The sequence below is a fragment of the Oryctolagus cuniculus genome, chromosome 6 (assembly GCF_051225735.1).
Source record: "Oryctolagus cuniculus isolate XC-2025 breed Fujian yellow rabbit chromosome 6, ASM5122573v1, whole genome shotgun sequence".
Lineage (NCBI taxonomy): Eukaryota > Metazoa > Chordata > Mammalia > Lagomorpha > Leporidae > Oryctolagus > Oryctolagus cuniculus.
In genome coordinates this window covers 3,716,700-3,740,665 of record NC_142872.1, presented here as the reverse complement: position 1 = coordinate 3,740,665, position 23,966 = coordinate 3,716,700, and the positions used below count along the sequence as shown (strand labels likewise).

Here is a 23,966-nt window from a genome sequence, read left to right as displayed (position 1 = left end):
CAATGTCAAAATGATTTTCATGAAAGTTTGTTTTGATGTCTGTATCACTACGGGACACATTAATGGCTAGTATCCCTAAGACATCCAAATGAATGTGTTGCTTGCTTTTCATAGGAACAAGCCGTCTGTTTCTGGAAATAATGGACACACTAAGGGCTGGGCTTCATGGCAGCAGGTGCCCCTTCCTGACACTTGCTTTGGTCTCTCATTCTCCATCTTCTCTGTATTAACTTTTCTATGTCCCCACATTTTCACTGGAACTTGCATCTTCAACCTGCGAGGCGACAGCAGTGCTGCAGGGTCAGCACCTGTGCCTGTGGACGGCACATTTGTCTTCAAGTCCCCTCAGGCAGAGCTGTCTTAGGAAACGTTCCTGACACACCTGGGAGCCACCAGCCTTGCAAAAGCTAGGCACACCTGAGGGGAGTCCCAGGGCCTCAGGCACCAGCGCTGACACACGGTCGGGCCAACCGACACCTGACGTTTGCTGTAAATGATGTCGGAGGGCAGGGACTCGACCTGGCCTTTCTGATTCCAAAGGCTGACTTGAACTTGTCTTCTTGCACTTTGCTGTGTCTCACCTTTGCCACCGTTGAATCACTGCGTAAGTAGTCACCATCAGGCACATGGCAGTGTTTTCCGGTTGGGGCTCTGAGTGCTGGTATTTAAACTCTGGCACAGGTTTTGGTGACATGGCACAGATCTGTCAGGTATGTACATAGTGGAGGAGCTACAGCATAGAAGCTGCATCTCTGCACCCTGGGGGACACTGCCGGGTTCCTGGAACGCTTGTAGCATTGCACACCCACAGCACCAGCTCCCTTGCATGGCCGCGTCCCTGCCAAATGGTGCTGTCATTCCCATTGTGATTACCTGACTGCTCTGTGCTTTCAGGCTCCATCTGAGTGTACCTGATTCCTAAAGAACTTGAGCATTGTTGCAGGTGTTGGTCACTGAAGAACCTCTTTTATAGAGACATTAGGGGTGCGTGATGGGGTGCTGTGGGGTAGGCCGTTGCTTGGGACAGCTGCATGCCATATTGGTGTGCTACGCTGCTTCCCATCTGGCTCCCTGCTAGTGCAACCTGAGAGGTAACGGACGCTCGCTCAAGTGCTTGGGTCCCTGCCGCCCACACCGGAGATCTGGATGTATTCTGGGCTCCTGGCTCCTGCCTGGCCCAGCCCTAGTTGCTGCAAGCATATGGGGCCATCAGCAGATAGATCTCCCACTCACCTTGCCTTTCAAACAAATAGTTATTTTTAATTTATTTTAAAACATTGTTGCTGGGGCCGGCACTCAGCTTAGCGGGTAAAGCTGCCACACCTGCAGGGCCGGCATCCCATATGCGTGCTGGTTTCAATTCCCGACTGCTCCACTTCTGGTCCAGGTCTCTGCTATGGCCTGAGGAAGCAGTAGAAGATGGCCCAAGTCCTGGGGCCCTGCACCCGCGTAGAGACCTGGAGGAAGCTCCAAGCTTCAGGTGCAGGGCCTGTGCTGACACAGATGTGACCAAGTGCAGGGCCTGTGCTGAGCCAGACGTGACCACGGGTGCAGGGCCTGTGCTGACCCAGACGTGACCACGGGTGCAGGGCCTGTGCTGACCCAGGTGTGACCACAGGTGCAGGGCCTGAGCTGACCCAGACGTGACCACGGGTGCAGGGCCTGTGCTCACCCAGACGTGACCACGGGTGCAGGGCCTGTGCTGACACAGATGTGACCAAGTGCAGGGCCTGTGCTGAGCCAGACGTGACCACGGGTGCAGGCCTGTGCTGACCCAGGTGTGACCAAGTGCAGGGCCTGTGCTGACCCAGACGTGACCACGGGTGCAGGGCCTGTGCTGACCCAGGTGTGACCACAGGTACAGGGCCTGTGCTGACCCAGGTGTGACCACAGGTGCAGGGCCTGAGCTGACCCAGACGTGACCACGGGTGCAGGGCCTGTGCTCACCCAGACGTGACCACGGGTGCAGGGCCTGTGCTGACACAGATGTGACCAAGTGCAGGGCCTGTGCTGAGCCAGACGTGACCACGGGTGCAGGGCCTGTGCTGACCCAGGTGTGACCACGGGTGCAGGGCCTGTGCTGACCCAGGTGTGACCACGGTTGCAGGGCCTGTGCTGACCCAGACGTGACCACGGGTGCAGGGCCTGTGCTGACCCAGGTGTGACCATGGGTGCAGGGCCTGTGCTGACCCAGACGTGACCATGAGTGCAAGGCCTGTGCTGATGCAGGTGTGACCATGAGTGCAAAGCCTGTGCTGACCCAGACGTGACCACGGGTGCAGGGCCTGTGCTGACACAGATGTGACCACGGGTGCAGGGCCTGTGCTGACCCGGACGTAACCACAGGTGCAGGGCCTGTGCTGACCCAGACGTGACCACACATGCAGACTGTACTGACCCAGGTGTGACCAGGGGAACAGGGCCTGTGCTGACCCAGACGTGACCACGGGTGCAGGTCCTGTGCTGACCCAGACGTGACCACGGGTGCAGGGCCTGTGCTGACCGAGACATGACCAAGTGCAGGGCCTGTGCTGACCCAGGTGTGACCAGGGGTGCAGGGCCTGTGCTGATGCAGGTGTGACCATGAGTGCAAGGCCTGTGCTGACCCAGACGTGACCACGGGTGCAGGGCCTGTGCTGACCCAGGTGTGACCAGGGGTACAGGGCCTGTGCTGACCCAGACGTGACCACGGGTGCAGGGCCTGTGCTGACCCAGACGTGACCACGGGTGCAGGGCCTGTGCTGACCCAGGTGTGACCACAGGTGCAGGGCCTGAGCTGACCCAGGTGTGACCACAGGTGCAGGGCCTGAGCTCACCCAGACGTGACCACGGGTGCAGGGCCTGTGCTGACACAGATGTGACCAAGTGCAGGGCCTGTGCTGAGCCAGACGTGACCACGGGTGCAGGGCCTGTGCTGACCCAGGTGTGACCAAGTGCAGGGCCTGTGCTGACCAAGACGTGACCACGGGTGCAGGGCCTGTGCTGACCCAGGTGTGACCACAGGTGCAGGGCCTGAGCTGACCCAGGTGTGACCACAGGTGCAGGGCCTGAGCTGACCCAGACGTGACCACGGGTGCAGGGCCTGTGCTCACCCAGACGTGACCACGGGTGCAGGGCCTGTGCTGACACAGATGTGACCAAGTGCAGGGCCTGTGCTGAGCCAGACGTGACCACGGGTGCAGGGCCTGTGCTGACCCAGGTGTGACCACGGGTGCAGGGCCTGTGCTGACCCAGGTGTGACCACGGTTGCAGGGCCTGTGCTGACCCAGACGTGACCACGGGTGCAGGGCCTGTGCTGACCCAGGTGTGCCCATGGGTGAAGGGCCTGTGCTGACCCAGATGTGACCACGGGTGCAGGGCCTGTGCTGACCCAGACGTGACCATGAGTGCAAGGCCTGTGCTGATGCAGGTGTGACCATGAGTGCAAGGCCTGTGCTGACCCAGACGTGACCACGGGTGCAGGGCCTGTGCTGACACAGATGTGACCACGGGTGCAGGGCCTGTGCTGACCCAGGTGTGACCACACATGCAGACTGTACTGACCCAGGTGTGACCAGGGGTACAGGGCCTGTGCTGACCCAGACGTGACTACGGGTGCAGGTCCTGTGCTGACCCAGACGTGACCACGGGTGCAGGGCCTGTGCTGACCGAGACATGACCAAGTGCAGGGCCTGTGCTGACCCAGACGTGACCACGGGTGCAGGGCCTGTGCTGACCCAGGTGTGACCACGGTTGCAGGGCCTGTGCTGACCCAGACGTGACCACGGGTGCAGGGCCTGTGCTGACCCAGGTGTGACCAGGGGTACAGGGCCTGTGCTGACCCAGACGTGACCACGGGTGCAGGGCCTGTGCTGACCCAGACGTGACCACGGGTGCAGGGCCTGTGCTGACCCAGGTGTGACCACAGGTGCAGGGCCTGAGCTGACCCAGGTGTGACCACAGGTGCAGGGCCTGAGCTCACCCAGACGTGACCACGGGTGCAGGGCCTGTGCTGACACAGATGTGACCAAGTGCAGGGCCTGTGCTGAGCCAGACGTGACCACGGGTGCAGGGCCTGTGCTGACCCAGGTGTGACCAAGTGCAGGGCCTGTGCTGACCAAGACGTGACCACGGGTGCAGGGCCTGTGCTGACCCAGGTGTGACCACAGGTGCAGGGCCTGAGCTGACCCAGACGTGACCACGGGTGCAGGGCCTGTGCTCACCCAGACGTGACCACGGGTGCAGGGCCTGTGCTGACACAGATGTGACCAAGTGCAGGGCCTGTGCTGAGCCAGACGTGACCACGGGTGCAGGGCCTGTGCTGACCCAGGTGTGACCACGGGTGCAGGGCCTGTGCTGACCCAGGTGTGACCACGGTTGCAGGGCCTGTGCTGACCCAGACGTGACCACGGGTGCAGGGCCTGTGCTGACCCAGGTGTGACCATGGGTGAAGGGCCTGTGCTGACCCAGATGTGACCACGGGTGCAGGGCCTGTGCTGACCCAGACGTGACCATGAGTGCAAGGCCTGTGCTGATGCAGGTGTGACCATGAGTGCAAGGCCTGTGCTGACCCAGACGTGACCACGGGTGCAGGGCCTGTGCTGACACAGATGTGACCACGGGTGCAGGGCCTGTGCTGACCCAGACGTGACCACAGGTGCAGGGCCTGTGCTGACCCAGACGTGACCACACATGCAGACTGTACTGACCCAGGTGTGACCAGGGGTACAGGGCCTGTGCTGACCCAGACGTGACCACGGGTGCAGGTCCTGTGCTGACCCAGACGTGACCACGGGTGCAGGGCCTGTGCTGACCGAGACATGACCAAGTGCAGGGCCTGTGCTGACCCAGGTGTGACCAGGGGTGCAGGGCCTGTGCTGATGCAGGTGTGACCATGAGTGCAAGGCCTGTGCTGACCCAGGTGTGACCAGGGGTACAGGGCCTGTGCTGACCCAGGTGTGACCACGGGTGCAGGGCCTGTGCTGACGCAGGTGTGACCACGGGTGCAGGGCCTGTGCTGACCCAGACGTGACCGCGGGTGCAGGGCCTGTGCTGACCCAGGTGTGACCATGAGTGCAAGGCCTGTGCTGACGCAGGTGTGACCAAGTGCAGGGCCTGTGCTGAACCATGTGTGACCGCGGGTGCAGGGCCTGTGCTGACCCAGGTGTGACCATGAGTGGAAGGCCTGTGCTGACCCAGACGTGACCACGGGTGCAGGGCCTGTGCTGACCCAGGTGTGACCACGGGTGCAGTGCCTCTGCTGACTCACGTGTGACTGCACTGCAGAGACTGTGTACTGAATATCCTCTCCTGTTAAAACCATCTTACCAGGGTGGGCATTGTGCCCACCTCGTTCAAGTCCAGCTTCCTCCACTTCCCAACCAGCTTCCTGCTAATTTGCTCCTAGGAGGAGCAGGCGAGGGCCCAAGTTCCGGGGTCTCTGCTACTGATGGGGAGCCCCAGACTGGGCTCCGGGCTCTCCGGCCTCGGCACGGCCCACTGTGGGTATCTGAGGTGTGAACCAGCTAGTGGAAGCTGCTTCTCTCTCTGCAATTGCGTTTCTAATAAGTGAAAACAAACACACAAATTTAAGAAGGAAAAATGAAAGCCGCCTCGCCTGGGTGAGGGTCAGAGGGCGCACCCCCGCGTCACCCCCTCTCCTGCACTCTGTCCCACCACTGGCTGCTGAGCCCCCAGGGCCCACGCCTGGCTCTTTGGCCCCTGAGCCAGGAGGGAGACGCAGCCTTTGTTTGTCCCTCCTGGCCCTGGCCAAACTCCGCACCTGCTTCCCCGCGGCCCCGTCACAGAACGGAGCAAACAGGTCCCCAGGGCTGGTGTGTGGAGCTGAGTGGAGCTGAGCTTCTCTGCCCTGCTCTCACTGCCCGGAGGGACGGCTCAGGGTGGGGGCAGACGCGAGGTCCCCGGCCATGCTGGAAGCAGCAGCCGCAGCCTGCCCAGGGGGCCACTGCTCTGCCTGCCGCTGGCTTAGCCGTCCAGGGAGCAGCTGCAGACAGGGCGGCGGGAGCTGACCCAGGGCCAGCTTCTCACCTGGGCTGCACCAGGGGCCCCCGGCGGCTGGGCGAGGCCTGGTCCCCAGCCTCACTGGCCAACTCACCAGGACCTCCTGGGTGAGAACAGGTGTCGGGGGTCCTGTCCGCTGCCGGGGCTCCCCCACTCAGCCACAGTTGAGAGCTGCGGTTCTGCAGTCAGCGCCTCTCACCTGTTCCCCTGGCCCCTCAGGAGGCAGGAAGCTTTGCTCAGGGTGAGAAGTCAGTGCTTTGCCTTGGGCGCAGAGATCATCATTCAAAGATGGAGACATGCCAGCAATCGGGTGCTTAGCAACCGGTTAAACACGAATTCTCTCCCTAAATACAACTGCAGCGACCGGACTCATCTTACTTTACAAAATACTTCCTTGCTCAAAGGATTTGTGTCAGGAGCCCGACTGTCAGATGATGTCGCCGCCTACTGGCCGCGAGCGAGATTGCAGCCCGGCCAGAACAGGAGAGGAGGGAGAGCCCTGCACAGGAGACCCTGGATTCCAGCTTGGGCTTGCGCCCTTTCCCGCCCCCAGCGCTGTGGGCGCAGGGACTGGGGCCCGCGCCTGATGCGGGGCCTGAACGCCACTTAGTGTTGGATCACATTGTGCCTCAATACAGAGAAGAATAAAGTACGGGAAGTAAGAGCTCAGAATATTGGTGGAGTAATTTTTTTGACTACTTTTTACTTGTTGAATGCTATGGTTAGTGGTACATTAAGCCTGTGATTATAGAGCGCATTGAAATCATGCTTTTGCAAAAATGAAAGAAAAAAAGGAAGGAAGCAAGGATGAAGGAAGGGGATTGATGGGGGAGGGAACGTGGCTGTCTTCTTGGAATTGTACCTATGAAATACATGAAATCTGTTCTCTTTATATAAATAAAAAATTAACAATAAAATGATAAAAGAAGCACAAAAATAATTGCTGGGACATCAACGTTAACTTTTCAACTGACAGAATAACTCTAATTCTTGAATCTACATGATTGAGACATTCCCAAATAGTTGATTTTGAAGAATGGAGATGTAATGGGGGAGGGGATGCTTGGATAGTTCACCATAAACTATTTTGGATTTTTCAAGAATAAAAATGTTGTATTTTCTAAGATTTATTTCTTTATCTGAAAGAGTTAGAGAGAGAGAAGGAGAGACAGAGAGGGAGGTCTTCCATCCTCTGTTCACTCCCCCAATGGCAGCAGTGGCAGGGGCTGGGGTCAGCCTGAAACCAGGAGCCAGGAGCTTCATCCAGGTCTCTTAGGTGGGTGCAGGGGCTCCAGCGCTTGGATCATCTTCTGCTTCTCCCAGGCTCATTAGCAGGGAGCTGTGTCAGGAGTGGAGCACCTGGTATGGGATGCTGGTGTCGCAAGCAGTGGCTGAACCTGCTGCGCCACAATGCTGGACTGATGGGGTAATCCTAAAAGCCTTCGTGGGTTGAAGCAAAGCACCACAGAGTTAAGGATCCACGGTACTGGAAACCCCTCCAAGTGTCTGAGTCCTGCTTTGCTGTCCAAGTCTTAAAAGAAAAAATGTCAACCCAGAATACTGTACCCTGCAAAGCTTTCATTTAACAATGAGGGTGAAATAAAGACCTCCCATAACAAACAAAAACAAAAAATTTGTCACCAACTGGTCCAGCCTTACAAATGATGCTTAAGGGTGTGCTACACAGAGAAACACAGAAAGATAGTCATCATTATAAAACAATTGAAGGCAGAACATCTCACAGTAAGAGTACAAAGAAAATACAAAACAAACAATAGGAATATTTACATAACATGGCAGGGCCAAATTGGCACTCATCATTAGTCACCTTGAATGTAAATGGCCTAAATTCTCCAATTAAAAGATACAGACTGGCTGAATGGATTTAAAAGCAAGATGCATCTACTTACCATCTACAAGCAAGGTACCTCACCAACAAAGATACACACAGACTGAACGTGAAAAGATAGAAAGAGATAAAGAGATATTCCACACCAACAGAAAGCAGAAATGAGTAGGCATAGACATCCTAGTATCAGACAAAATAGACTTTAATACAACTGCTAAGAGAGACAAAGAAGGGCACCTTGTAATCATGAAGGGATCAAGTCAACAGGAAGAAGTGACTGTAGTAAATGTATAAGCCCCAGGGGCCTGGCTATTTAACACTCTAATACAATAGAGATGGGGGACTGCAACGCTCACCTCCCTCATGGACAGATCAGCTGATCAGAAAGTCAAACAAGCAACAGCGCTAATGGACACTATGACCAAATGCACCTAACTGACATCTAGATACTTTCATCCCACGGGTGCAGAATACACATTCTTTCATCAGTGCATGGAACTATCTCTAGGATAGACCACACGCTAGGCCATAAAGTAAGTCTCAGCAAATTCAAAAAAAAATTGAAACTATACCATCTCTCTTTTGTGACCACAATTGAATGAAGCTGAAAATCAACAACTCAAGAATATCTAGAATATATGCAAACACATGGAGACTGAACCTCATACTCCTGAATGAACAGTGTGTCGTAAAATAAATCAAAAGAGAAATAAATAAAATTTCTGGAAACAAATGAAGATGACAATGCAACATATCAAAACTTCTGGGATATAGCAATTAGTGCCTATATCAAGAAATTGGAAAGGCATCAAATAAGTGAGAGGTAAATGCATCTCAAGGATTTAGAAAAACAACAAACCAAACCCAAAATTAGTAGGAGAAAAGAAATAATTAAAATTAGAGAAGAAATAAACAAAATTTAATGAAAAAAATAATAAAAAAGATCAGTAAAATGAGGAACTGCTTTTTTTTGAAAAAATAAACAAAATTGAGACATCATTGGCCCAACTAACCAAAAAAGAGAGGAAGAAGACCCAAATCAGAGATCAAAATGTAAATGTAGAGGCCAGCACTGTGGCACAGTGGGTAAAGCTGCCGCCTGCAGTGCCAGCATCCCAAATGGGTGCGAGTTCAAGTCACAAAAAATAGCAAAATCTTCCATGTTTGTGGATTGTAAATTAATATTATCCAAATGTCCATGCCACCAAAAGCAATTTACAGATTCAATGCACTGCCAATCGAAATACCAATGACATTCTTCTCAGCTCTAGAAAAAGCTAGGCTAAAATTCATATGGAAACACAAGAGTCCCCAAATAACTACAGCAATCTTATACAACAGAAACAAAGCCAGAGATGTCACAATACCGGATTTCAATACATACTCCAGGCAGTTCTAATCAAAACAGCTTGGTACTGACACATAAATAGACATGTAGATCAATGGAACAGAACAGAAACTCCAGAAATCAGTCCATGCATCTATAATCAACTAATCTTTGACAAAGGAGTTAAAATCAATCCCTGGAGAAAGGGCAGTTTCTTCAACAAATGGTGCTGGGAAAATTGGATCTTCATGTGCAGAAGTATGAAACAAGCCCCTACCTAACACCCTATACAAAAACCAACTCAAAATGGATCAAGGATCTGAATCTATAACCTGATACTATCAAATTACCAGAGGAAGCATTGGGGAAACTCTGCAAGACATTGGCATAGGCAAGGACTTCTTGGAACAGACTCCAGACGCACAGGAATTAAAGCCCAAAATAGACAACTGGGACTACATCCAACTGAGACGCTGCTGTATTGCAAAAGCTTCAGCAAAGGAAAGAGGCAACTGACAGAAGGGGAGAAATTATTTGCAAACTATACAACTAATAAAGGATTAATATCCAGAATATATAAAGAGATCAAGAAACTCAACAATACAACAAACAGTACAGTTAAGAAACAGGCAAAGGATCTGAACATATTTCGAAAGAGGAAACTCAAGTGGCCAACAGACACATGGAAAATGCTCAGGATCACTAGCCCTCAGAGACATGTAAATCAAAACCACAATGAGATCCCCTCATTGTCAGAATGGCTTCCATACAGAAATCAACAAACAACACATGCTGGCAAGGATGTGGGGAAGGGTACCCTAATCCACTGTTGGAGGGATTGTAGACTGGTATAGCCACTATGGAGGACAGTATGGAGATACCTCAGAAAGCTGAAAATAGACCTACCATATGACCCAGCCATCCCACTCCTGGGAATTTACCCAAGGGGAATGACATCAGCATATGGAAGAGTGATCTGTACCCCCATGTTTATTGCAGCTCAATTCACAATAGCTAAGCTATGGAATCAACCCAAAAGTCCATCAACTGATGACTAGATAAAGAAATCATGAGATATATACACTATGGAATATTACTCAGCCATAAAAAGAATTAAATCCTGTCTTTTGCAACAAAATGGGTGCAACTGGAAACCATCATATTTAGGGAAATAAGCCAGTCCAAAAAGACAAATACCATATGTTTTCCTTGATCTGTGGTCACTAATAAAATACCAAAAATGTAATGTATAGGACTGAAATTGACATTTTGAGCTTTGATGATTGTTTATCGTCCTTGTCTCTACTGTTGAGGAACAGTGATTTTTCTTCTTACTATGTGTTGAACCCTTTACTTAGTATAGGGCTAATCTTATGAGTATAAAGTAAATTGAAAGTAGATCATTGTAAAAACTAAGAGAGGGAATAGAGAGGAAGGTGGAGGGAAGGCTGGAGCCTAGGCAGGAGGGAGGGTGGGGTGGGGAGTATCACTGTGTTAGTAAATCTGTGCATGAAATTCATGAAATCTGTATACCTTAAATAAAATGTAAAACAAACAAGAGGCAATAAAACAACTGGGAACACACACACACAACACAGGAGAACTGAATACCCACAAATGGGAAGGCAGCAGCACAGTAATGCAGCAACAATAGGGGACAATGGAGAGGCCACAGACATAAAGTCACCAGGAAATACTGGGACTGAACTACACTGTGAACCAAAGAGACCCACGAGGCACACGCAGCGCATGCTGCCCAACAGCAGTGTCAGCCACGTGGAACATTCTCCATGATAGGTCACTTGGGAGGCCACAAAACAAGGCTCACCAAGTTCAAGAACACTGAGATAATTGTATTTTCCAACCACAATGCTATGATGATAGACATCAACCCCAGGAGAAAAATAGAAATTTTTAAGGGAAAGATTTATTGTTGGGTGGGGGAAACCCGATGGGCCCAAGGGAGGGGGCAAAGAAGAGAGAAGAGCAAAGAGGAGAGTGCATGTGTGGGAAGGGGGTCCTGTTATACCCTTTGTCGGGTGCAGGGAAACAGGAGCAGCGAATCCCGTTAGGGTGGGGGTGGAGCTGACACCTGTGCTTGGGCCCTCTGGTCACCTGCCGTCCAGAAATGGTGGCAGGGCCTAGAGCCTAGGATAGTGTCTGGGACATAAACTGTACCACAGACAAGACCATGCCATTTTACTAACAATAATTAGATGAAATTTCCAACTTAATCCATCGACCAGCAATATTCATCTGTTAACCGTTAACATAAAACATTGAAGTTTAAACAACCGCATCAGGTTGGGAAGCCAAGTTCTGTTCGATCCATAACAGTATCCTATCTTAATATTCTGAAATCTAGAAAGTAAATTAGAAAGTTAACCACAACCAACACACCCTATATAACATCACAAGGGCAAATGTAATCAGAAAAAAGAATTAGCTAGTTAACTAAATAAAATGGATCAACAACAGAGTAGTAAGGGCAAATAAGATAGCTGCTGCCTTCTGGATTCTTCAGTTAGTGAGGAGACTAAACATACTCCATAGACTCACATCAGATTTCCTAGGTCTGGTTTACATTCTTCTGAAAAATAGAAAATTGACAATCTGTGAACATAAAGCCAAATGCTACAGAATAAACAATAAGGTAAAGAGAAAATTACAAGGAATCAAACCTTTAGACAATAAAAACAGAAATACAAGATATTCAAATTTGTGGGATACAGTAAAAGAAATTCCAAGAAAGAATAGAAAGCAATAAAACAAATACTTTAAAGAGAAGAAATATCTCAAATAAACAAACTAAAATCCCACTTCAAGAAAGTAGAAAGAAGAAGAATGAACAAAGAGTAAGTAGAAGAAAGAAAATTATAAAGTCAGAGCAGAAACAATAAAACAACAGAACGGATCAACAATGCAAAGAGGGTAAAAATACTGACAACACTGCAGTCAGTCAGAGGACACAGAGAGAGAAGTGCAGACTCAGCAATGCGGGGAGCTATCACAACAGATGCAACAGAAAGACACAGCGGCCGTGAAGGCACTGTGCAAAGGTGTGCGCTGTCAGACGGGGGAATCTGGAAGAGGTGGAAAATCTTAGACACCTCTCTGCCAAGACTGCACATGAACAGAACATCAGAACAGACCAATAACGAGTAACAAGATTAAATCACTAAAACCCTCCAAAGACATTCCCAGGCTGGCTGGCTTCAGGGTAAGTTTTTAAAGAGTTAATGCCATGCTTTCATGAACTCTTGTGAAAGGCGTGGCAGAGCAGGGGACGCTTCCACACTCATGTCATAAAGCCAGAACCACCTGATACCTAAGCCATTCAACGACATCACAAGAAAAGAAAATTGCGGATCATTAATCATGATGACCGTATATGCAAATATCCTCAATAGATACTAGCAAAGACGCTTCACCATGACAAGTGGGATTTGTCCTTGTAATTTAAGGAGAGTTCAACATAGGTAAGTCAGGAAGTGTGATCCCTTCCACTAACAGAAAAATAAAAACATGACAGTATCAGCAGTTGCAGAGAATGCACTTCACACATTTCCGTATTCTTTTATGATTAAAAAACCTGCCATCAAAGTAAGTACAGAGGGAGGTACTCACCACGATAGAGGGCGCAGCGGACAGCTCAGCCAGCCTCCTACTCCGTGTGACGACCAGGAAGCTCTTCCTCTGCAGATCAGGAACAAGCCACAGGCCTGGTTCTCACCTGCTGTGGTCAACACAGCGTCCTAGCCAGAGCAGTCAGGCAACAGAAGCAAGTGTAAGGCATCCACATGGACAAGCAAGAAGTGACGCTGTCTCTGTTAACAGGCAAAAATGAAGCTATACGCAGAGCTTTCTAAAGACTCCATCAAAAAGGGTTTACCAGTTGGAACCGGTAAGGGCAGTAAGTTGCAGGATACAGAATCAACATACAAGCATCAGCAGTGGTCATCGGAGGTCAACAGGACGACTGGCTAGAGGTGCAGCTCTGCTGACCCAGCCCCGTGAACCAGCCCATGGCCCTACCCACCCGACTAGGGCCCTGGGAGACCCCTGGGTGACCCACCCTGAGGGGCTCCACCTGCAGGGGCTGCAGGAAACAGCTGGGCGGCCCCACCCGCACCCTGCTGCTGCCCTGGAAGCCGTGAGGCAGCCCCGCCACCCACTCAGGAGCCAGGAGGGGCAGAACAGGTGTCCAGGAAGCAGCTGAGCGGCCCTGGCCTTCATCCTGTGTCCCCAGGAGGCTGCGCTGGAAAGGCTGGGTGCTCACAGCTGAAGAGACGCTTCACATCGCCGGGGGAGTGTACAGAGTGCAGCCGCTGTGGGGAATGGCACGGAGCTCCTCGGAAAGCCGGAGCAGAACCAGCACAGGGCCCAGCCACGCCCCCAGCGCCCATGTGTTCACGGGAACGCGGGTCGGGCCGCCGAGGAGACACCTGTGCTCCCACGGTCTGCAGCACTGTTCTCAGCAGCCGGGTGAGGAGTCAGTCTCGGGGCCCATTAACAGACAAAGAATAAACACACACATGCACACACACATGCACACATGCATGCACATGCGCACACACACGCACACACACGCATGCACACACACATGCACACACACACACGCACACACGCACACGCACGCACTGCTGTACTCTTCAGCCTTACAAATAAGGAAGTCCTGGCATTCGTGACAACACGAGGAAGCTGCGGGCATCACGTTAACTCTAAAAAGCCCAGCACGGGACAGACCCACAGTCTCTCTCACACAGGAAAGCTGAGAGGTTTCCACCCAGGGAGTGGACAACGGTGACCAGAGGGGATGGAGAGCTGATGACCAAAAGGCTCAAGCCTTCAGGGAGACGAGAGTGAGCCGGGCCTGCTGTGGGCAGGGTGGCTGCACTCACGGGTCGCGGACGGTGGGGCTTCAACAAATCACCACCTCATCGTAAAAGAGTGCTGACGCTGTATCATCAGCTTAATTATTCCACATCACGTGTGTACATCACATTTTCCTCATCAGCACATCCAGTGACACAGGATTAATGTATCCAGATTATATAGAAGTTATAAAAATACTAAATAAAATATAAAATTAGCGATATAAAACAGAAGGATTACAAATGTAATCATAGCTATATATATAGTTATTGAGAAAGACTTAACTGAGAAGTTAGCTAAATTCTATGCTGAATCCCAAAGATAGCACAAAACACAGAAAATGTGAATGGATTGGAAAAAAGCTTACACAAATGAGAAAGTTAACCGGAATGAAGTACAAATGCGACATGAACATCAGAGGGGAAGACAACGAGGCTGCTGCTTGGGATGCCTGCACCCCTAGCCTGGAGGCCTGGGCTGGAGCTCCCCCTCCGCTTCTGTGCACCCTGGGGGCAGCAGGTGACCGCTCACCTACGTGGGTCCCTGCCACCCATGCAGGAAACCCGGATGAGTCCCTGGCTCTTAGCTTCAGCCTGGCCAGCCCTGGCTATTGTGGGTGCTTGGGAAGCGAGCCTGCAGGTGGAAGACATCATAGCTTCTCTCTGCTTTCCAAATAAGTAAAATTAAGCACATACACTGTGGAGTGTTTGTATCAGAAAAGGTAGTCGGCAGGTGCGCTGGCTGCGGGTCTGAGAGGAAGCCGTGAAGCTGCACAGGAGGCCGCGCTGAGCCAGCAGGAACCCGGGTGGGAGACTGCGCATTGCCTGACGGGGCGGCACACCCGGGCACTGCTCGTGGCAAGGCGGGAAGCCACAATTAAGAGTAGGATCTCGGGTGCCCAGTGCTTCAAGATCCAAGGTTCCAAAGAAGGAGACACCCAGCAGGAGTGGCGTTTGGTTTCTGGGTCCCTGTGAGGTGCAGGGTCAGTGTGAGAACCATCGGCGGGGCCGGCCCCGGTGAGGGCAGCGGGCTCACAGGACACGGTAAAGCAGGCGGCGTTTCCAGAGGAGGCGACGTCGACGGGCCGAGCTCATCAAACGCCCGGCACTGTTGACAGAACGGTGTGTGCATTGCCTTGTTTGTTGGTCTAGCACTCTTACTAAAAATATCCTTAGGCTACCATGTTTAATTGGAGTCCCGCAGGTCATTGTCCCTCAGGGATCCCATAGGGGTTTGTGCTCAAGACCGAGCCGCTGACTTGAGAGCTGCGCAGATTGTCCCTGTCGGCAGTCCCTGTCGGCTCTACCAGCGAGGCTGCATAAAGCCCCTGCAGGCCTCGTGGCCAGAGTGCAGAGGCGCTGCCAAAGCCGCTGAGCCTGGTGACAGTTAGGCCACTGCAGAGCGAGGGCAGGTGCACAGACCTCGGCCGAGGCCAGAGCACTGAAGGTATTTAACGCGGCAGGGACCCTGCTGACCCCCGCTCCGTGTGCTCACAGCCCCTCCCTGACAAGGTGAAGGCCAGCCAGGTAAGCACCCTCACAGCTCTACACTGGTGTCCCCTGCGTGTGCTTGTGACAGGTTAGAACAGAGTGCTCCGTGTCTGCACGTGGCCAGCTGCGACGCCGAGGCCGTGCCGAGCTGTGGATCCACAGAACCCTGTGCGCACACTCTTGCCCGCCCCCTGAAAATGGTCTGGCGCGGTTTTCTTGTCAATTGCAGCTGTTTTTCTGCCTCGCGCTGGGGGGAGCAGAGTGCCTGCTCCTGACTTGCATGGCCTGCGACCGTTACGTGGCCATCTGTCGCCCTCTGCGGTACCCTGTCCTCATGAACCGGAAGACCTGCCTGTCGATGGCCGTGGGGTCCTGGGTGGGGGGCAGCCTCAATTCCCTAGTGCAGACTGTGTATACCATGTGTTTGCCCAAATGTGGCCGTCTGCAGATTGACCACTTCTTCTGCGAGGTCATGGCCATTCTGAGGCTCTCCTGTGGGGACACCTTGACGTACAGGTTGACGATGCTTGGGGTGGGCATTGTGCTGCTGCTGGTTCCCTTTGGCGTCATCTTCTCCTCCTACGCTGTCATCTTCCTCACTGTCCTGCGCATGAGTTCCCGTGAGGGGAGGCGGAAAGCGCTGGCCACCTGCTCCTCCCACCTGGTGGTGGTGAGCCTCTTCTACGGTCCCACTGTCGTCACCTCCATGACCCCGGTGCCACACACAGCCCGCCCAGGACCAGGCTGTGTCTGTGTTCTTTGCAGTCGTCACCCCCACGCTGAACCCCTTCGTTTACAGCCTGAGAAACAGAGACGTCTTAGAGGCATTGAGGAGGGCTTTGAGACCCACAGCGCTCTTATCTCCTACAGTCCTGTGACCGCTTGGTGATGGCTGTGTAAGCCATCAACCCCACAGCCCGCCATGCCTGCCTCTTAACCACGGCCGGCCGGTCTGACTCCTGAGGACGCAGTCACTTGCTGACACTGCTCGGGCAACCCAGGCACATGTCTTTGGTGTGTTAGGTCACTTTTGTTTTTTCCCCTCTGCTGATATTTTTATCCTGAATGACAGCGCTGTGGGTGCTGGCTTGCTCATGCCTTTCACTATGCTTACATCACACGTACTCACGGCAAACTCACAAAGGCAGAGAACAGGATGGTGGTTACGAGAGCCTGGGGTTCAAGGGCAAGGGGAGAGGGCGAGGGTGAGGGCACTGCATCTCAGACAGGAGGGGCAGGCCCAGTGACCTACCGCACAGTGGTGAGCACAGCTAATGAGCACACGTCCTGCTCCCAAAACTGCTGCAGGTGCAGACTGCAAGCTTCACCCCAAAAAGAAGAGGAAATGAGATGAAGTGATGGGTAAGCTAACTAGCTGGATTTAATCTTTCTGTAATGTACACAAACTGCATAAGTAATACAATCACAACTTATAAATTGAAAAATCAAATGACCTGACAGGTGAACGTTTATTCTTGAAAGGATTAATAATAGAAAGAACGCTTGCCCATCGTTGTTGGGACTCCACACCCAGCCACTGCTGGCGGGACTGAGGCTCCTCAGGACAGCTGAGGCGGCGCTGCCCACGGTCAGCAGCCCCACACGCAGGGGCTCGTGGGGAGCGGAAACCGATATACTGAAGCACACTCACTCTCCCGTCTCACAAGAGCCAAGGCATGGAGCCAACCCAACTGTCCATCCCAGATGGATGGCTAAGGAAATCCCTGCATGAGGTCACACAGTGGGTAGGAAGGCACTAGATTCTGTCACTTAAGACAAGACGCTCGGGTGAGCGTGAGTGAGATGAGCCAGGCTCAGAGAGACAGATTCTGCAAGGCCTCACTCACCTAGGGGACCCAAAACCGTAGATTCCTATGAGCAGCCCAAGTAGGTAGCAGAATGGAGGTTAGCAGGGCTGGGATGCTGTATAAATTTCAAACATTTTTACCATAAAAACATTTCTAATTCCATTTTGCCATGAATTTTTCAAAGCACCCATATACTTCAAAACATCATGTTGTACAAAATAATGTTATCAGTCAATTTAAGAATTCAAACACCAAAAAGGGCTTCAAGGCCAGAAATTAGTAAATTTACTGATATGTAAGTATTAGGCAAACAGAAAAAGCAAGTTAATGCTATAACTTCGACATCATTTAAGTAAATAGGCAGGTCAGACGCTCATCGGACACGTGGCGTGACCACAGTGTGCGTAAGCTGTGCTGGGGGAGGGAGGGCTTTGCTCTCCTTCATTTTTGGGGTGCAGTTTTCTGTGTGCTCCCCAGAGGCTGCCCGAGGCCAGCCCCTGTCCACATCGGTGTGGTCCGTGCCTGGTCATCCCACCCAGGCACTGAGCTGAGCATCTGCAAGCACGTGCTCCCGGAAACTGCACCCCCCCATGGAGCGAAGGCCTCTCCCCCACCCGGGTTGCACCTGGCCAGGAATGGACCCTGGGACCACACGTAGATACAGTCCCAATAACGGGCACGACCCCATGGAAGTGACAGGTGCTGAGATGACCACACGTGGGAGCCAGGCGAGGGAAGGCTGGTGTGAGGCACAGAGATCCTGGCAGGACGGCGGGGTGTCGTAGCAGGGTCCCCTGGGCCCCCCGAGTCCCCATGGTTTCTTCAGCACTGACTGCTGTTGGGAAGCCCTCCTGAGCCCTGCCGCCGTGGCGAGGAAGCTGGATGCGCGGCTCCGTCGCTGAGGGTGGTGCATGGGGAAGATGAGGAACAGAGCCACGGATCCCCTGCCAAGGACAAGTCTCCTGAGAAGAGATGGGCCTTGGAGGCTCACGCCCCGATGGGCTGTTAGCACGCCCCAACCTGGCCCATCCTCAGTGGAAGGAGAGAAACGGAGCCCAGTGCTGACGGGCTGGGCACGAGCGCTCCTGCCACAGCGCTGGTGGGAGTAGTTTCCCTCGTTTCTGGGGAAGACTGGATAGTCTAGATTTCGTGAAAGCAGAACTCTGTGTGTTAATTTCCCCAGCCCCAGAACCTAGAGGGTCACTTTGGACATACAAGTCTCAGTCAACAGACACTTGGCCAAATGGACACTGCGTGTCGGGTCCTGTTGTCACAGGAGTTCTGGGGCTGGCGTGCGGGAGGCGTGCGGGAGCAGTGGCCGCAGTCTGCTGCTCCACCACTCAGGTCTGGGTCTCTTCCCCACGAGGGGTGCCGGCTGCTTCCTTTTACCCAATCCCTCGGAAGTGACACCGCGTCCGTGTCGCAGCTTGTGCTGTTACGGTTCTGATGCTACCGCTCTCTGGACCACTGCCTCTCCTCTTCCACCGGGCCACAGCTTCTTTCCCATTGGCTCCCCGAGCACCGTGGTCTCCTGGGCTACAACTTTTCTTCTCTGCCAGGTTCACCGAGGAGTGCGGCAGTCTTCGGTGCCACAGCTCCTGCTGTCTGCCGGATCCTTGTCTGGGACGAGTGAGGCACTGGCACAAGGAGGGAGTGAGTAAAGAGAAGGTTTACAGAAGGAGACAGAGAAAGCCCCCTCCCTGGTAGCCACAGGGCTGCTCCCCAAGTGCCACCTACGGCACTGGCATCCCACCTGGGAGCTGGTTTGAGTCCCTGCTGCTCCACTTCTAGTCCGGCTCCCTGCCAATGAGCCTGGGGAGAGCAGCAGAGGATGGCCTGGGGGCTTTGGCCCCTGCCACCACATTGGAGACCCAGAAGAAGCTCCTGGCTCTGGCTTCAGCCTGGCTCAGCCCCCGCCACTGCGGCCATCTGAGGAGTAAACCAGCTGAAGGAAGTTCTCTCTCTCTCTCTCTCTCTCTCTCGCTCTCTCCCTCTCTCCCTCTCTTCGTCTCCCCCTCTCCCCCTCTCCCTGCCCCCCTGTAACTCTGACTTTCAAATCAATAAATCTTAAAAATCAAAACTGCCTGGCTGGGATTTTTACACAATTCTAAAGGTTCAAGTTCACCTGATTGGTCAAGTTGCATGATAATGAGGTATTATATATAAACCAATCAGGGAGTCAGCAGAGCCTGAGTATGATTGGCTTGTCCAGGAACCAATCACAGAGCCCACGCTACATGTGGACGTGGGGAGTGTGTTCAAACAGGTCTGTGGCAGGCGGCTCTGCTCAGCAGATGGAACCACATCTGGAGGTGACGTTGAACCTGTGTCCCACCCTCCGTCCCTCAGAGTTCCTGCATGGCTAAGTCAGGCGGGGGTCTTCCTTTCCTTCCCAGGGCCCTGGGGTTCCTGTCAGAGGCAGGAGGAGTCTATGTCTCCTCCCCAGGAGATGGGGCACATGCTTTCACCACATTCCATTTTTTAAAATTTTTTAAAATACTTACTTGAAAGAATTACAGAGAGAGGGAGAGACAGGGATAGAGGTCTTCCATCTACTGGCTCACTCTAGATGACCACAATGGCCAGGGCTGGGCCAGGCTGAAGCCAGGAGCCAGGAGCTTCTTCCAGGTCTCCCATATGGGTGCAGAGGCCCAAGCGCTTGAGCCATCTTCTGCTGCTTTCCCAGGCCACTGGCATGAAGCTAGATTAGAAGTGCAGCAGCTGGGAGAGGAACAAGCACCCAGACGGGGTGTGGGCATACTGGGCACCAGCCCCCACCACATTCTCTGATGGAGCACGACTCTCTGTTCTAACTTCTTGGCTTACACAGAGGCTCCTGTGTGACAGCCTTCTGTCACACAGCTCCCTCTCTGGTGTGTGACAGCCATCTGTCATAGCTCCCTTTCACCTGTATGACAGCCGTCTGTCACAGCTCCCTCTCTCTTGTGTGACAGCCATCTGTCACAGATACCTCTCTCCTGTGAGACAGCCGTCTGTCACAGCTCCATCTCTCCTGTGTGACAGCCATCTGTCACAGCTCCCCCTCTCCTGTGTGACAGCTGTATGTCACAGCTCCCTCTCTCCTGTGTGACAGCCATCTGTCACAGATACCTCTCTTATGTGTGACAGCCATCTGTCTCACAGCTCCCTCTCTCCGGTGTATCAGCCATCTGTCGCACAGCTCCCTCTCTTGTGTGACCGCCATCTGTCACAGCTCCCTCTCACCTGTATGACAGCCGTCTGTCACAGCTCCCTCTATCCTGTGAGACAGCCGTCTGTCACAGCTCCCTCTCTCCTGTGAGACAGCCATCTGTCACAGCTCCCTCTCTCCTGTGTGACAGCCATCTGTCACAGCTCCCTTCTCGTGTATGACAGTCGCCTGTCACAGCTCCCTCTCTAGTGTGTGACAGCTGTCTGTTGCACATCTTCTTCTCTCCTGTGTGACAGCCATCTGTCACAGCGCCCTCTCTCCTGTGTGACAGCCATCTGTCACAGCGCCCTCTGTCCTGTGTGACAGCAGTCTGTCACAGCTCCCTCTCTCCTATGTGACAGCCGTCTGTCACAGCTCCCTATCTCCTATGTGACAGCCGTCTGTCACAGCTCCCTCTCTCGAGTGTGACAGCCGTCTGCCTCACAGCTTCCTCTCTGCTTGGGTTGAGTTGTGTTGCAGTGTTCTGTGCTGCAGCTTCTCTTCTCTGTTCCGTTCTTTGTCTCCTGCCCACAAGGAACGAGGCCACAGGCAGGAAGGGGAGCCGAGTAAGGAAGTTTACTGAAAGAAAAGAGAAAGCACCAGGCACCTGCGGCCCCAAGAGAGGGGCTGGGCAGCACCGCCTGGCTCTCATATGTATGTGTTTCTAAAGGAGCAAGTTTGCCTGATTGGTCAAGGTATCTGCTAATGAGGTAGTCTATGAGAACCTATCAGGCAAGCAGCTGAGCCTGACTGTGATTGGTTTGGCCATGAACCAATCATCAGAGGGAAGTTAGACCTAAGCCCACATGGGCCCATGGTGGGCAGGACCTGGTGAGAAGCAGGAACCAATCAGCAAGGCCAGGAGGGGCCGGCAGCCGCAGGACTCAGTACAGTCACCCAACAGCAGTGTCCTGGTCTGCTCAGCTGGGTGCCTGCCCTCCAGGGGCTGCTGCGTCACTACCATAATTTTCAAGATAACACATGGACCTTCTGAGCCAGCACTTCATTAAATTTGCCCTTGAAGAGTTAAAAATAAAAGTGTTGGCCGGCGCCATGGCTCAATAGGCTAATCCTCCGCCGCGGCACCGGCACACTGAGCTAGACACAAAGCTGGTATCCCGAAGCTGCAGAGGCTGGCGGCAGCGATGACTACACAAACGTGAACCAGGAGCTTGGAGGGACCAGCACGTGGGGAGTGTGCAGACGGCCAACTGCAATCTTAGGAGCAAACAGACGCACAGGTAGCTTGCGCTTAGCATAAGCAACCCCCAAGGCCGACATCAGAGGTGGAGACTAAGGCTGTTGTCCAGTCTAGAGTCCCAGTTCCAACTTTGTTCTCTGTCCCTACACAACACTCAGAGCCAGAACCCACCGATGGAAGCAGTGCTAGGATTGGCAGAGTGAGCAGCCAGCAGGGCGGCGGCGAGCGTGTCCAGGCGGCACGTCTCTATCTGAGGTGCTCCCAGATTGCTCCAACAGCCACACTTCCCACGCGCTGGTGGCAGCTGCCACAGGAAGGTTCACACACAGAACTGTGCAGCTACGTGTGGACAGATTGCTCAGGGAGGGGTGCAAGTCTGGGAAGAGACCCTCTGAGGTGTCAGGGAGGGCCTCACAGGAAGAGAGTGAACAGGGAGAGAAGCCCACGTGGCCGTCCATGGACACAGTGGCCCCGGGGTGTGCAGTGCACTGACCCAGAGTCCGACCCTTCCCCTGCAAGGCAGGGAAGCTGGAGCGTGGAATGTGCATGTTTAGCTGTGGAGATCATGACAGCTCATCGTGTGAGACAAAGGCATACTCACATGACGCTGCCCTGAAGAGTACGCGCTCACACCTCGAACGTGTACCCCGATAGGTGCACCCCACACCTGGGGCTCAATAAGCCCCTTTCATGAGCATCTTGCAACAGGAGATGCCATCAGGGTGCAGGCTGGCCTTTGGAATTCCAATGATTTTCTCTGCCAAATACCACGCACGCTTGGCAAAGGTGAACCCATTTTGAGACCCCAGCATGGGTTCCGAATATATATATGTAGGAACTTTAGAGTCTTCAGAGCTGATTTAATGGAAACATAAAAGAATTTTAATATGTCCCTACTTCATAAGGCTCCAGGGATATTTACAATAAAAGCAAAGCAGCCTCCCACAGAGGTCTGGGACTCACTGCCGAAACTTCATTCAGAAAGAACTCTCATCATGGTCTCCTAAAGCCATGAGTGCAACCGGCTTCCCCCCAGCCCGGCCACTGCTCTGCTCACCCCCACAGCCTGTCACTGTCTCTGCTCCCTAGGAAGCCCCACACCTCCCCACCAGCTTCCGGAGTGCAGCCAGCACCTCCTTGTTCCTCAGGCTGTAGATGAGGGGGTTCAGCATGGGGGTGAACACATTGCTGAACACAGACAGTGCCTGGTCTTGCTCTGGGCTGTGGGAAGAGGTGAAGCTCATGTAAATGAAGATGTTCGGACCGAAGAAGAGACTCACCACCGTGAGGTGGGAGGAGCAGGTGGCCAAGACCTTCTGCCTGCCCTTGACAGAGCTCATGCGGAGCACGGCGAGGAAGATGAGTGTGTAGGAGGCTGTGATGAGACCAAAGGGGACGACCAGCAGCACCACGCTACTCACTACCACCACCGACTGATACACGGATGTGTCCTCACAGGACAGCTTGATGAGGACGGGCACCTCGCAGAAGAAGTGCTGGATCTCCCGGGACCCACAGATGGGGAAGTGCAGAGGATAAACCGTGTGAACCAAGGAGCTGACCAAGCCTCCAACCCAACACCCAGAAACCATGTGCAGGCAGAACCTGGGGCTCATGATGGCGGGGTAGCGCAGCGGGTTGCACACAGCCACGTAGCGGTCGTACGCCATGAGGGTCAGGATGAGGCACTCGGACGTCCCCAGCAACAGGAAGAAGAAGCTCTGTGTCCCGCAGCCAACCCAGGAGATGCCCCTCTCCCCTGTGAAGAAGTTGGTGGCCATCTTGGGGACGATGGTGGAGGTCAGTGTCAGGTCGATGAGGGAGAGCTGGCTGAGCAGGACGTACATGGGCGTGTGCAGCCGGGCGTCCCCCAGGATCAGGACGATCAGAAGGGCGTTTCCCAGGAAGGCCAGGACGTAGATGAGGACCACGGCGGCATTGAGGAGCAGGGAGTGCCGGGACCCAGGGAAGAGCCCGGCCAGGAGGAAGTCCGTGGCCGAAGAGGCGTTCCCACCCACCATGCCACTGCACGGCCACGAGGGAGACCACTGGAGTCACTGCCACGTGTGACACCTCGTGTCAGTCTGGGGGCCAGAAGTTCTAGAACCTTACCCCCGGCTCCGGGTTCTTACATAGCGTTTGCCCCCATCTCAGGGAGAGCACTTTCCCGTGTCTCTTGAACAATCGCCTGACTTGGTAAATACAGAAGACTGGACACACGATCCA

General features: G+C 53.4%; 1 protein-coding gene and 1 pseudogene across 1 annotated transcript; one reads left to right on the top strand and one right to left on the bottom strand.

Annotated features, from left to right (window-relative positions):
- Window positions 1-692: 692 nt before the first annotated feature.
- LOC149125976 (olfactory receptor 2T2-like) lies at window positions 693-16,419 on the top strand (annotated as a pseudogene).
- Window positions 16,420-22,825: 6,406 nt separating this feature from the next.
- Window positions 22,826-23,761, bottom strand: LOC138850014 (olfactory receptor 2L3-like). The gene has a single exon (XM_070075722.2). It carries the CDS (start codon window positions 23,759-23,761, stop codon window positions 22,826-22,828), a length of 936 nt encoding a protein of 311 aa, XP_069931823.2.
- Between the last annotated feature and the right edge of the window lie 205 nt (window positions 23,762-23,966).